Source organism: Arachis ipaensis, chromosome B4 (assembly GCF_059453495.1).
Source record: "Arachis ipaensis isolate K30076 ecotype BB chromosome B4, ASM5945349v1, whole genome shotgun sequence".
Taxonomy (NCBI): Eukaryota; Viridiplantae; Streptophyta; class Magnoliopsida; order Fabales; family Fabaceae; genus Arachis; species Arachis ipaensis.
Window position 1 is genome coordinate 4,870,401 of NC_142439.1, and position 14,557 is coordinate 4,884,957.

At 36.4% G+C, this 14,557-nt stretch overlaps 1 protein-coding gene across 1 annotated transcript; it reads right to left on the reverse strand.

The window, feature by feature from the left end:
- Positions 1–12,055: 12,055 nt before the first annotated feature.
- Positions 12,056–13,775, reverse strand: LOC107635869 (uncharacterized). Its single transcript, XM_088484288.1, has 2 exons — positions 12,833–13,775; positions 12,056–12,720 (listed from the first exon to the last, which is right to left on the reverse strand). Exons 1-2 carry the CDS (start codon positions 13,773–13,775, stop codon positions 12,056–12,058), a joined length of 1,608 nt encoding a protein of 535 aa, XP_088340414.1.
- Between the last annotated feature and the right edge of the window lie 782 nt (positions 13,776–14,557).

The window sequence follows — 14,557 nt, forward strand, 5'->3', positions numbered from 1 at the left end:
CGCGTGAACATAAATCTGTGGATTGAATCTAATGTATTAGTTTTGATTAATTATCTGCAATTTATAGCAAACGTTCGGGTGTATTAGATCAGACATGATTGGGTGTATTTTTTGTTTTTGACATGGTGTATTCTGCAGCCTCTCTCTGTTGATGACTAGTTTGTTAAATTTTATTGAAAATGATGTGAGGAATTACATTACGAGAGAAGTGCGAGAAGCGTGGGTGTGCTTAAAGACTTATTTGATAGGAATTGGAATGATTTTCTGCTGAATTTTGGTCTAGTGGACAACAAGTGGCTTTCAGGTAATGTTTGTTTAAAATCTGCAGCAGAGGTGTAAATTTAATTTTTTTTCGGGTGTATTTATAGTCTGTGTTTGGGTGTATTCTACAGATCTCTATGAAGACCGTCATATATGGATTCCAATCTATCTAGATCACCACTTCTGGGCAGGGATGAGAAGCACACAAAGGAGCGAGAGCATGCATTCTTTAGGGTTTTAGGATTTACGGTTTAGGTTTTAGGGTTTACAGGTTAGGGGTTAAGGTTTAGGTTTTAAGTGTTTAGGGTTCAGGGTTTTAGGGATAAAGCATCAGGGGGATAGATTTTTGGGTGTATATTCAATTTTCTTTGGGTGTAAAAAATGGCAGATTATGGGTGTATATTTGGTTTGATGTTTTCCTTCATATTATAATACCTGTAATTCATACATTTTGAATACAGCAGAGAGAGTTTAATTATTGAAAGAAATTTTACAATAAACTGGATTATAATTGAAAATTTTTTACAGCATGTGTTCAATTTGTTACAGGACTATATAACATTTATATTAATTAGTGTCAATATCCTTAGAATCTATCTGACAATTTGGTGATGCACCCTTAGCGGCGGGATGTGCATCAGGCCACCAAATCCCAAATCCCTAACAATTGTTTTCTTCTCCTCGCTCATGTTTCTGAATTTCTCACTTAACAAATGTGTTGCACACTTAAGGTCTTTGATTTGCTGTAAACAAAGCAAAATTATAGTCAGATATATTTCTATTATATAAAACTGATTTCATCTAAGACATATATTTGTTCTTACATTTTTTTCAGTTTGGTTTCTGCCTGCCATTTTTTCTGAAATGAAAAATACACCCATAGATATCAGTAAGATACACCCATAGATATGAGTCAGATACACCCATAGATATCAGTCAGATATCACTCAAACATGGATTAATATACAAGGTCAAGTAACATTACAAGGTCAAGCAATATACACCCATGGACAAGCAAATATTAGAACAGTTGCAACTGTTGACTATATTACAGTATATCAGTTCAGAAATATACACCCAACAAATTATGCTATATACACCCAACAAAATACTCAATATACACCCACCACATCACGCAATATACTCCCAAAAATCAGTTACCAGAAGAACTAGAACAACAAGAACAGTAACACCTAGAACAACTAAGAAGAACAGAATAACCTAGAAGCAAGAATAACAATAAAACCTAGAACAAGTAGAACATTAAAAACTGTAAAATGAGACTTAGAACAAGAAGAACAGTAAAACCTAGAAGAACGTAGAAGAATAGTAAAACCTAGTTCTTCGTTTTGAAATGTGGAAAATATACAATATGAGTAAAATAGTAACGTAACGTACCTTGAGTATTATAACTTCGTTTTTTCTGGAGATTGTTGATCGAGAGTTCTATGTTGTGTTGATGGAGAGTTCTAATCTTCGCGATGAGTCATATCTCTGCAGTTTGGAATGTTGCTCGAAAACGGACGGTTTGTGTTTTCTTCGAAGGGTTTGGAGAAGTGGAAGAGTGCGCCATTAAGGAGCGCTATTTTGCGAAGAGCAACCATTGAGTGGGGCGCGTGTAGTTTACGTTCCATTCAAAGAGAGATGAGTGCGCGTGTGAATGAAGTGTGGGTTGGAAACTTGTAAAACTTGTAGGACCTCTTTACTTGTATGTGTAGCCGGCCCCATATAAAAATAGCTATTTAAATTTTAATAAAAAAGTTTAAAAGGTAGAGTATCTATTTTTTTCTTTTTTTCTTTTTTTAAAAAAAGTGGATACCACTAATGAAAACACTAGTATCTGACATGGATGAGATACGTATATCATAGGTACAAATTCAGTGGTCCTTGAAAATTACTGGCCTTGTCCTTAATTTAATTTAATAATTTATTCCAATACTAAGGTACAATGATTCACATACAAACATATGTAAACAAATAATTTTTATTAATTTATTATTAATAGATAGGTTTGATGGTATGAAAATCTAACCTATATAAAAAATATATAGGTTCTCAAGATAATGTTATTCTATGTATTCTTGTACAAACACATTGAGATGTTTGAATCAGTGGATGAGAAATTATTAATATGATTAAACTTGGCTCGCGATTCAATTTCTTTTTTCGAAAAATTAAGTAGTATAATCAAAGGAAAAGTATAGGTAACAAATAAGATTTTTAAATAATGTGTAAATAATGTGAATTAATAGGGTTAAAAGAGTAAATTTAATTAGTAGCATTAAATTAGGATGTAATGTATTTTCATTTGATTGGTGATTATTCATGTTGTTCAAAATTTTCATTATTCCCTAGCACTCTCCATAATCAAAATATGGGAAGTAAGATACCATAACTATCCTAATTAGTAAATATAAAATAAAATCTCTATTGTTAAATGTTCTCTATTCTCTAACTAATAATCAACTTAGTTATAAAATATAATATTATATTATTGCTCCTTTAATGAAGCCAAAAAAAAAAACATATTTAGAATAGGTTGGATATATGAAGATGGTTTTAAGGCACGATTAGATCGATTTTTAGAGAGATATTTATTTTTACATTTAATTATTATAGGATTGATGATAATACTTTTTCAAGATACAATACAACCTAAAAATTTCTTAATTAATAATAATAAAAAAACTTTAACTCTCTTAAACAAAAAAAACTTCTTAATAATTAAAATACACACTTGATTAGTATGTATAAATAGTGGACAAATATTTTATTTATATCTATTATTGCACATAGCAATTATAATTTGTCACGTACGTAAATTATTATGACTCTTTTATTATCAATAGGTATAATGTTTCGAACATACACTATTTTTAAAGAGTTGTGTCTCTTTAGCCAGTAGGTATACTGTTTTAAATATACACCACTCTTAAAGAGTTATATCCTTTTAGTCAAATAGTACTATGTACCATTATTATAATTGACAATATATGAACTATTAGTAACCGTTTAACATTAATAATAATATTAATTAATCAGATTTGTAAATACCTTTTAATCCTCACTATTTACAAAATTTTAAATATCATACAAGTATATGCATAAAAAAAATATGTTACTAAGATTAATCACTCTTTTAGTGTAAAATTTAAAGTTCTTACGAAGTAATAGGTGTCTAATCGATTAAACCTGTTCCGAGAGTTACCTGAAACGTTGTTTTGGGCCTGAACGTGAGGTCCAGATCTCTTGTGGTGGCAGTGTCCGACCTCTTTGGTGCCGAGGTGCCGCCGGTCCGAGTTCCTCGTGAGGAGGTGGGGGTGGTACCTGTAAGAGACTCCGATACTTAAGTTAGCAAGGGCTTTAAGCAGGTTTTTAGTAGAGTAGAACGTGAGTTATACTTGGGGGTTTCATTGTATTTATAATAGAGTAGATAACCAACTTTTTTGGAGTTCTATCTTTTCTGATAGATAAACGTTCCCTTTATCTTGGGAGTTTGTTAGGATCTACCTTCTAGATGAGGTAGAGGTAGTAGGAGAGATTTAAGGAGGCAGTTACTTGTTAGGTCAAGTAGAGCTAGATTTCCACGTCGTTGTCCGACCTTTTTAAAGAGGTCGGGCTTATCATGAAGTCCACCTTTATTGGTGGGCCTTTTTGCATTGTTGGGCCTGACTTTCGTTCTATTGGGTCAGGGTATGAACAAAACCTATACTCCATATGCTAGTATTAAAAATCACACACATTACTTATACTCTCCAAGTTCAAGAGTCTATAATTTTAAGCTCTTATATGACATTGTGCTCATCAGCTCATCTTGGTTTCATGAATATTTACAAGAATAAAACCTCTAAAATTCTCGATTAGAGCGGCACCACTCCTATATTCATATAGGTGGCATCTTTTGATAAATAGTATTATCATTTCATTAAGAGTTTTAACTCACCCCCTAATTTATGGTAAATAGCACTAAATCCTATATCTTAGTGCTCCAATTGTTAAAAAACTTGTTATTACTCATTAGACCTTAAAACTAGTGGTGGTTTACTAGAATAAGGTTGGATTCCTATCATTTAATAATAATAGATTTTAATCTCATTTTAACAATAATTTCTTTGATTTTATCCCTTAACAAATCTTTAGTCAAAAGGTCTGCTAAATTTTCTTGAGATCTTACATAAGTGATGGTAATTACACCATCATCTATTAGTTGCCTCACAAACTCATGTCTCAAACTTATATGTCTAGACTTTTCATTATAAGCATTATTATATGCTCGAGACATGGTTGATTTACTATCATAGAAGATTGAAATGGTTGTCGTCTGCTGTGGCCACAATTTTATATCATATAACAAATTTTTTAACTATTCCGTTTCTTTACCTGCGACTAATAAAGCTACAAACTCATCCTCCATAATAGAATATATAATACATATTTTTTTTTTGAGGCCCAACTTATAACTCCACCACCATCTAGGGTGAAAATCCATCCTAAAGTGGATTTACTATCATTAAAATTTGAATCCAACTTGCGTCAGAATAATCTTCTAAAACTGTGGGATAATTACTATAATGTAATATCAAGTTTATGATTTTCTTGAGATAACTAAAAACTCTTGTTATAACTTTCCAATGTTGATTGCTAGATTTTTTTGTAAATCTTGATAATTTACACACAGTAAATGCTATATCAGGTTTGGTGCATTGCATACATTAAACTTTTTATAATACTAGCATATTCTAATTGTGCTATATGTCTTCCCATATTTTTTTCTAATTTAACATTAGAATCATATGGTGTATTGGATTCTTTAATTGTGAGATGATCAAACTTTTTCAATATCTTTTTATATAATGAGATTGATTTAACGTAAAGCCAACTTCATTTTTATGCACCTTTATACCTAATATTGTATCAACTTCATTCAAATCTTCCATCTTGAATTTAAAAATTAGATACTCCTTCGTTACACGAATCCCTTCTAAACTTGTTCTGATGATTAACATATCATCAACATATAAACAAATGAATCTTTAGTAAATTTTGAGTAAATACATTTATCTGCACTATTATGTGAGAAGTTATTTGATAATACCACTGATTCAAACTTCTCATGCTATTGTTTAAGCGCTTGTTTTAGGCTATACAAAGACATAATTAATTTATAAACTTTCTTTTTATTTCCGGTTAGTACATAGCCTTCCAGTTGTTCTATATAAAATTTTTCATTAAGATCTCTATTTAGAAAAGCTGTTTTAACATCCCTTGTGAATGGATGCTAATGCTATAAGAGTTCTAATAGAAGTCATTCTTGCCACAGGTGCATAGGTATCAAAATAGTCTAGACCTTCTTGTTGTCTAAATCTTTTGACCACTAACCGTACTTTAAAAGTTTGTAATGAACCATCAGTATTATACTTTCTTCTAAATACCCACTTACATCTTATAGGCTTTGATTTTGGAGGTAAATGAACTAAGACTCAAGTATTGTTTGATAATGTTGAGTCCATTTCATTATTTGTTGCTTCTTTCCAAAAAGCAAAATCCCTTGAAGCCATAGTCTCTTTTAATGTTTGAGGATCACTCTCTATATTCTTCACAATAGGAATCTTGTTTATTACATAATTCCTTATTCCTTCTACCAAAAAGGTGATAGCCTGAGAAGAAATAAAATCTGTACCCAAATTTTTTTCTTTTCTTATTCTCAATTTTTTCCTTGATTTAATCGATTCTTTGTCATTTAGATGTTTATTATTTTGATTATTTATTTCTTGTGAAATATTAGTATCATTTTGGAAAAATTTTGAATTAAAAGTTGAATAATTGATAAATTTATTTTTAATAAATTCTACCTCTCTTGATTCAACAACTACATTAGACACTAAGTCTAACATTTTATACGCTTTAAAATTTTGAGCATATCCTATGAAAGTGTCTTTTATGACTCTTGGGCCTTGGCCCCAATTTGGTTATCTTTTGATCAAGAACTCGATAAAAGGCTAAACACCCCCACATTTTCAGATAATTCAAATTAGGTTTTTTTTCCTTTTCAAATTTCATAAAGAGAGAAACCTTTTTATGTCTTGATAGTATCCTATTATGGATATGACATGATATCAATAATGTTTCACCCCACAAATTATAAGACAATTTTACATTTAGTAACATTGAATTAACCATATCCACTAAGGTACAATTTTTTCTTTCTGCCAAACCATTTTGTTGCAAAGTATACAGAGCGAAAGATTCATGCACAATACCATGTAGTTCACAAAAGTTATCAAATTAATTAGAAAAATATTCTCTACCTTGATCACTACGAAAAATTTTATTTTCTTATCATGTATATTTTCTACTTCTATTTTATATTTTTTAAACATTTCAAAAGTTTCATCTTTATTTCTAAGCAAATACACATAAGTAAATCTAGCACAATCATCCATAAAAGTGATAAAAATATCTTTTTTCTCTCTCTAATAATATTTTCATTTAATTAATAAATATCACTGTGAATCAATTCTAATAAATATGTATTTTTTTTAACTTTAGAAAAAAATTTCTTAGTAATTTTGGATTGTATGCAAATATCACATTTCTTATTAAAATTCTTGTTACTAAGATCAATATAGTTATTGTTATGCATATATTCAATTGATTTGTAATTCAAGTATGCTAATCTACTATGCCATAAATCACAAGAATCAACAACATACAAAGAAACATTCACTTTATTAATACTAAGTTTTAACATGCCTTCAATATAATATCCTTTTTCCTATGAATACCTCATTCTTAAGCAAGATCACTTTATCGGATTCCATTACAACTTTAAATCCTTTCATACACAAGAGACTAACAAAAGCTAAATTTTTTCTCAAATTCGGAATATAAAGTACATTTATTAAACTTAATTTTTTTCCAAATGTAAAAGTCAATTCCACAGTTCTTTAACGACAAACTTTGTTTGAGTTGTCATTGCTCATAAAAACTTTTCTATTGTTCACTTTCTCATATGTTTTGAATTGGTTACGATCATTATAAACGTGAACAATAGTCCCAAAATCTAACTACCACTCAAGTGATTTTTCTTGTGTTGCCATGTTGAGTTCTATAACTATGTCAATATGTATATTTTGTACTTTTTCGCAACCATAGCAATTAGATCCTTTTTTTAGACTTGATTTTTTGTACTTCCTTTTTCAAAACTCTACATTATTTGATGTAATATCCTTTCTTATGACAATGATAACATTTTCTTTGTTTTTTTTTCTTGTTTTGAATTTTTTGAGAACTTTTTTTTCTTCTTATTGGTGTTGTCTTCACCAATATGATTCACTTTAGAACTTTGAAAAAGATACACAGCATCACGTTTTTGAGTTTCCTCCTCTATACGTATATGCCTTAATCATTTTTCAATTGTGAAGTCATCACCAAGATGTAAAAGTTTCTTCCTATAAACATTCCAAGATGAAGTCAATTTTGAAATAATTGCTCCCACTTGTAATGATTTAGGAATCATTACTTGTAGATCACGAAGTCTACTTATAAGAATTTGTAATTCATGAATTTGATCCATAACAGGCATATTATCTTTCATAATAAATTTAAAATATTTCATCATAATAAACTTATCTATTCCTTGTTGTTCAGTATTGTACTTTTCTTCTAAAGACTCTAACTCTCCAATGGTGATTGAATTGGCATGTAAAGATCAAAGAGTCGGTTGGATAAAGTATTAAGAATATGACATCGACAAGCAAAAGTATCTTCATCACGTTTCTGCTTCAATTAAACAATCTTTTCTTTCTCTTTCGATGTGGAATTTTCAGCGGCATCGACAATTGGTGTAGTCTTTGGGTCAATCACATATGCAAGATTGAGAACCGAAAGAAAAAATATCACCTTGTTCTTCCAATGGTTGAAGTTCATTCCATCAAAGCGATCCAACTTGACAAATTCTTGATTCATGACTTTAAACATGGTGTTTTGTGTAACAGCTCAGACCACCCGCTAGCACGCTATTGTCCGCTTTGGCACACAAAGCCTCACGGTTTTGCCTTTAACGATAGGGATGATAGCCGAAACCCCCCACACTCACTCGTCAAAATGCGTCATGCTAGGGAGAGGTATTCACACCCTTATAAGGCATGCTTCGTTCCCCTCCCCAACCGATGTGGGCCTTACAATCCACCCCCTAAGGGAGTCCAACGCCCTCGTTGGCACATCGATCTGGGTTCTGGCTCTGATACCATCTGTAACAGCCCAGATCACCCGCTAGCATGATATTGTCCGCTTTGGCACACAAGGCCTCACAGTTTTGCCTTTGACGATAGGGATAATAGCCGAAACCCCCCACACTCACTCGTCAAAACGCGTCATGCTAGGGAGAGGTATCCACACCCTTATAAGGCATGCTTCGTTCTCCTCTCCAACCGATGTTGGTCTTACACTAAAAGTGCTTATTTTAAGAGAAGAGTGATAAAAAAATTTTTATTATGAAAAAAGTCATTTTTTTAACTTTTCCATAAGTACTAAAATAGTTTTCTAAAAATCTGCAATTTGATTTTAAAAATTGTACCAGACATTAATACTACATCTTTTCATAAGTTAAAAGTAAAAAAAAAAAAGTAACTTATGAATCTATCCAAACGAGCCTTATATATGAATTTAGATCCTCTAAATTTTGAATGTTTACTTTTGATTTTTAATTTAGAATATCCAAATCCCCTATATATACTCTCTGTTTCAAATTTTGATAATTAATGTTTCTGACTTCGATAATTAATGGAAAAAAACTTAAACTCAAAATAATATATATTATTTTTATCAACGTGCATCTCACACTTTTTTTAATTTAATTTCATTATTTTAACTCATCATGCCGGTATAATTTAACACTAAATCATGTTCATTGTTCCATGTTTATATTTTTTATTTTTTTATTTAAATAATTTTTTATACTTTTTTTAGTTTTGATTCTTACAAAATTCTTTTAAATTATTTTCTAAAAGTTATCGAATTATCTATTCCACCAATTTATTAATATAAGTAACCTTAACAGTACAATTGCCTTTAAATAAAATATTTTAAAATAAATCTGCACATGCTCTTTTATTAAGTCCTTCTTATTATTCATAGCTGTGATGTATACAATTATGAGTTTATTATTATATCAGGACCGCAGAAAGCATAATAATAATAAGAGAAAAAGATAAATAGATCTCTAACCTTTTGTCCTGGGGACATTTTTGTCCTTGACCATTAAAAAATACTTTTAAGTTCCTGACCTTCACAAAACTTGGACAGATCAGTCCCTGGCGGAGGCATTTGGACGGAAGGACTGATCCGTCTAAGTTTTGTGAAGGTCAGGGACTTAAAAGTATTTTTCAATGGTCATGGACGAAAATGTCCGCGGAACAAAAGGTCAGGGATCTATTTGTCATTTTCTCTAATAATAATAATGGTACCAAATCAAACCAAATGATCTTTAGCATGGCACGGTGGGCTGAGGCGAAAGTAAACACAAAGACAGCGTTTTTCACCCACGCAAACGCCTCTTGCACTCTTCAAGGCATTTGAATACTTATGAACACACAATGAATAACAACTGTCCTGAGTGCATAAATGAATGCGTTCTCCTTTTTCGCATCGAATTAGTTGTTGTGCCTCTACTAATAATCCACTATCTGCAACAATAAAATAATATTATTTTATTATTAATTAATTATTTCTAGAACACATGACAACGATGAATCATGAATGGATAATAAGCAATATTACTTAGTACGGGTTGAGAGATGGATCGAAAACTTGCGGGTTGAGGCAGATGCCGGATCACTTGCCTGGAGTAATGGGGGGTGGTACCTGCAAAGACACTCCGACGCTCAAGTCAGAATGGATCTAAGAGGTAGAAGGTGTGAGGAATGAGTGAATACCTGGAGGGACCTGGGTCCTCTATTTATAGGTGATGGTGAATATCTTATCTTATCTTATTTGGCTAAGATAAGGGAGACGTTTGAATTATCTTATCTTATCTTATCTTATTTGGCTAAGATAAGGGAGACGTTTGAATTCGAAAGTTGGTTAGGAGTTCTAGTGGGCTGGTTCCGAGCCTTCTGGAAGGGCGAAGCGGGTCGGACCCTGGTAACCGGGTTCGGAGACCGTTCTAGGTGTAGGATCCGTGGGCCGGATCCGTAACAGTTGCCCCCGGAGCGAGAGAGTGAGGGTGCTCGGTGTCATCGCTGGAGAAGCCTTTTCCTCGCCGTTGTGGTTTGGCAAGGAGATCATTGTTTGGTTTTTCCGATCGAGGTCGAGGATTTGGGGAGTTCCTAGCCATTTCATGGTCAGGCGAGGAGCGCGTTGTTTGGGCGTCTCATCACATGCCAGGTTTGATGACCATTCCGAAGAAGGGCTCAGAGATCGGGTCTGGAACAGTTTCCCCCGGAGCATGAGAGTATGCTTTCTTGGTCTCAATGCTAAGTCATTGGAGAGTCCGATTCTCTGTAGTTCGGGAGACTGTGAGGGGCCTGAAAAGGGCGTGACGTCATCATGCACCAATTGGTAGGATGTTGGTCAGTATGGCTTTCCGCGAGTTGGAAGACTGTCAGCTCATGCTTGTTTTGTGTGGCCTTTTTTGGGCCGTTATTGTGAACTTATTTTAGGCCTCTTGGTGGGCCGATTTTAAGACTTTGTTTATTTAGCTTATTTGGATTCCCATTTTGTTGGCTTTGCGGGTGATCGATTCACGAGTCACTATTTTTGTTATTTGGATATCCGTTTTATTGGCCTCGGGTGATCGATTCCCGGGTAGCCGTTTACTTATTTGGATATCCGTTTTATTGGCTTCGGGGTGATCGATTCCCGGGTAGCCGTTTACTTATTTGGATACCCGTTTTATTATTTGGATATCCGTTTTATTGGCTTCGGGGTGATCGATTCTCGGGTAGCCGTTTACTTATTTGGATATCCGTTTTATTATTTGGATATCCGTTTTATTGGCTTCAGGGTGATCGATTCCCGGGTAGCCGTTTACTTATTTGGATATCCGTTTTATTGGCTTCGGGGTGATCGATTCCCGGGTAGCCGTTTGCTTATTTGGATATCCGTTTTATTATTTGGATATCCATTTTGTTGGCCTCGGGGTGATCGATTCCCGAGTAGCCGTTTACTTATTTGGATATCCGTTTTATTGGCTTCGGGGTGATCAATTCCCGGGTAGCCGTTTACTTATTTGGATATCCGTTTTATTATTTGGATATCCGTTTTATTATTTGGATATCCATTTTGTTGGCCTCGGGGTGATCGATTCCCGGGTAGCCGTTTACTTATTTGGATATCCGTTTTATTATTTTGGATATCCGTTTTATTATTTGGATATCCATTTTGTTGGCCTCGGGGTAATCGATTCCCGGGTAGCCGTTTACTTATTTGGATATCCGTTTTATTGGCTTCGGGGTGATCGATTCCCGGGTAGCCGTTTACTTATTTGGATATCCGTTTTATTATTTGGATATCCATTTTATTGGCTTCGGGGTGATCGATTCCCGGGTAGCCGTTTGCTTATTTGGATATCCGTTTTATTATTTGGATATCTGTTTTGTTATTTGGATATCCATTTTATTATTTGGATATCCGTTTTATTGGGAGTGGATAGACCGATGTTGTTTTGTCATAAGACGAGGTCTCCTGGTCCGAAGTCTCGTCGTACCGTGCTGCCATTGTACCTTAGGCTTATTCTCTATTTTAGGGCTAGCTCACGTAGGTGTGCTATACTCCTGACCTTGTCTGCAAGGCCCTACTTTGCTTCTTTTCGTTTCCTCCCATGGTTCTGTGTGAATTTTGGTGTGCATCGAGATCGGAAAGGAAGATGCCTGCCGCGTCTCGAGATCTCTTGCGTAGGGCTAGTGTTGATGTTGTCGTATTCTACCGCGGTTTCCCGGTCTCTGTGGATGGTTCCGACGGAGCCATCTTCTGCCGTGAACTCCATTAGAAGGTATTTGGTAAAGATGACGGCGGAGAGGTCGTTGATTGTTTTTCTTCCGAGGATGACGTTATAAGCGGTGGAGTTCTTGAGGACCACGAACTCGGACAGGATTGTCTTCCTCTGGCTTCCCGTCCCTATGGTAAGGGGAAGAATGATGGAACCGTCTGGCTTGAGGAAGTTGTCTCCGAGTCCCGTGACACCGTTGCGGTGTGTTTGGAGATTTTCGTTGCGGAGCCCGAGCTTGTCGAAGGCACCTCGAAAGAGGATGTTGGAGTCTGCACCGGTGTCCACCAGTATTTTCCGAACTAGTCCTGTTCCGATTCTCGCCGAGATGACGAAAGGTGCGTCTTCGGCCGAGGTGCTATGCTGGCAATCCTCGGGCAAGAAAGTTATCGTTTTGTTGGCTGTGGTAGCTGGGGCTTGATCTCTGACGGCCAAGACTTTGAGGTCCTTTTTTAGTGTTGATCTTGACTTGCCTGACACATCCTTGCCCGTGATGACATTTACTACTATGGCGGGTCGTCTTCTGGACTTTCCCTGGGAGGTTGTTTTTGTGTTCTCGGGTTGTGTCCTTCCCTCTTAGGCGACCTGTCTTTTTCCGCGCGTTTTGGTTCTCTGATGATTTGGCGAAATTTGGGAGTTTGCCGTCTTTTATAGCTTGTTCGAGGGCATCTTTAAGGTCGAAACAGTCTTGTGTCCTGTGCCCGTAACCTCGGTGGTAGTCGCAGTAAAGGGTCTTGTTGCCGCCCGTTCTTTCTTTGAGTTGTCGGGCTTTCGGGATAATACCCCGATCCACTATCTGGTGGTATATCTCGGTAATCGAGGCTGTCAGGGGGGTGTAGTTCGAGAATTTCCCGATCCTGGGTGGTCGGTTTGTGTTGGTTTGTTTGGGTTGGTCTCTTTGACTTTCTCTGGGCATCGGATTATGGCGGGAAGTCGGGTTGCCGTGTGGAGTGTTGCCGTGTTGCCGTTTATTGGCAGCGACGATCTGACTGACCTCCTCGTCGTTTATGTAGTCTCTGGCGACGTTTTGGATCTCGTGCATGGTCCATACTGGCTTGGTGGTGAGGTGTTTGCGGAAGTCTTCGTTCATGAGCCTGTTGGTTAAACAGAGGCTTGCGACGAAATCCGTGAGTCCATCAATCTTTAGGCATTCATCGTTGAAGCGGTCTAGGTATTTTCGTGTGGATTCGTCTTGTTTCTTTGTGACCCCTAATAAGCTGATGGGGTGTTTAGCTTTGGTAATTCTGGTGGTGAATTGGGCCATGAACTTCCGTGAGATATCGTGGAAGCCAGTTATGGATCCGTTGGGGAGGGCATTGAACCATTTAATCGTTGGCCCGGCTAGGGTTACTGGGAAGGCCTTACCTCGGACCGCGTCAGCGGCCTCTTCCAGGTTCATCCTGGCCTTGAAGGCCGTTAGGTGCTCCTGGGAGTCCTTGGTTCTGTCGTACTTCATATCCGTAGGTTTGTCGAAGCCTTTAGGGAGTTTTGCTTTTAGGATTCTTTCAGTGAAGGGAATGGCTCCCATTATCACGTGGTCACTTCTTGTGCATTTGGCCTCTTGATGTCGTCGGTCGTTGTCCGTTTCATGTTGATGAGGCGGGTTGCGTGGGACGCTGCGATCATACCTTTTGCTGTGTCGTCGTTCAGGCATCCTGTCATGTCCGTGGTCACGGCAGAAGCTGCGATTGTATCTCTTGGCATGTCGCCGTTCTGGCGATCCGCCGTGCCTGGTTTCATGGCGAGATCTTGATCTAGAGGTTGCGTGACTTCCATTTTTTTTTTCGGCGTTGTGCTTTTCTTTGGGTGTAACTCAGCCTTTGAGGTCTTGCACCCTGAGGCACAGCTCTTGGATTATCTGGACCGCCTTCTCTCTTAGGCCGTCGGGTGGCCGAGCTTCAGTGGGAGGACGGTTGTCCTCTCTTGGTTGTTGTTGGGTTGGGGTTGGTTGGCGATGTGCCGCGCTTATTATCCTCCCGTGGGTGGGAGGAGTGTTATCTTGGAGTTCGGGAGTTGGGGTGTTGGGTGGAGGATTGCTCCTCGAGGTTCTTCGTCATGCCGCCACGATTTGGCTGTCCCCCGCATCTATGCAAGAACCTTGAGAACTTTCTTGATCTCTTAGCTCCTGAGAGGTCTGAGCTTGGCCAGGGTGGTAGCGTTTAAGGAGGTCGTTCATGATGAGCTTCCTTATGAATTTTCAGTAAGGTTCGAAGGGGGATCATGGCGACAGAGTTGTCATAGGTAAGGCGGCGGATGGCAGAGGTTTGGAACCTGGTGTTGAAGGAGGTGACCTCGTGGGTTTGGAAGAAG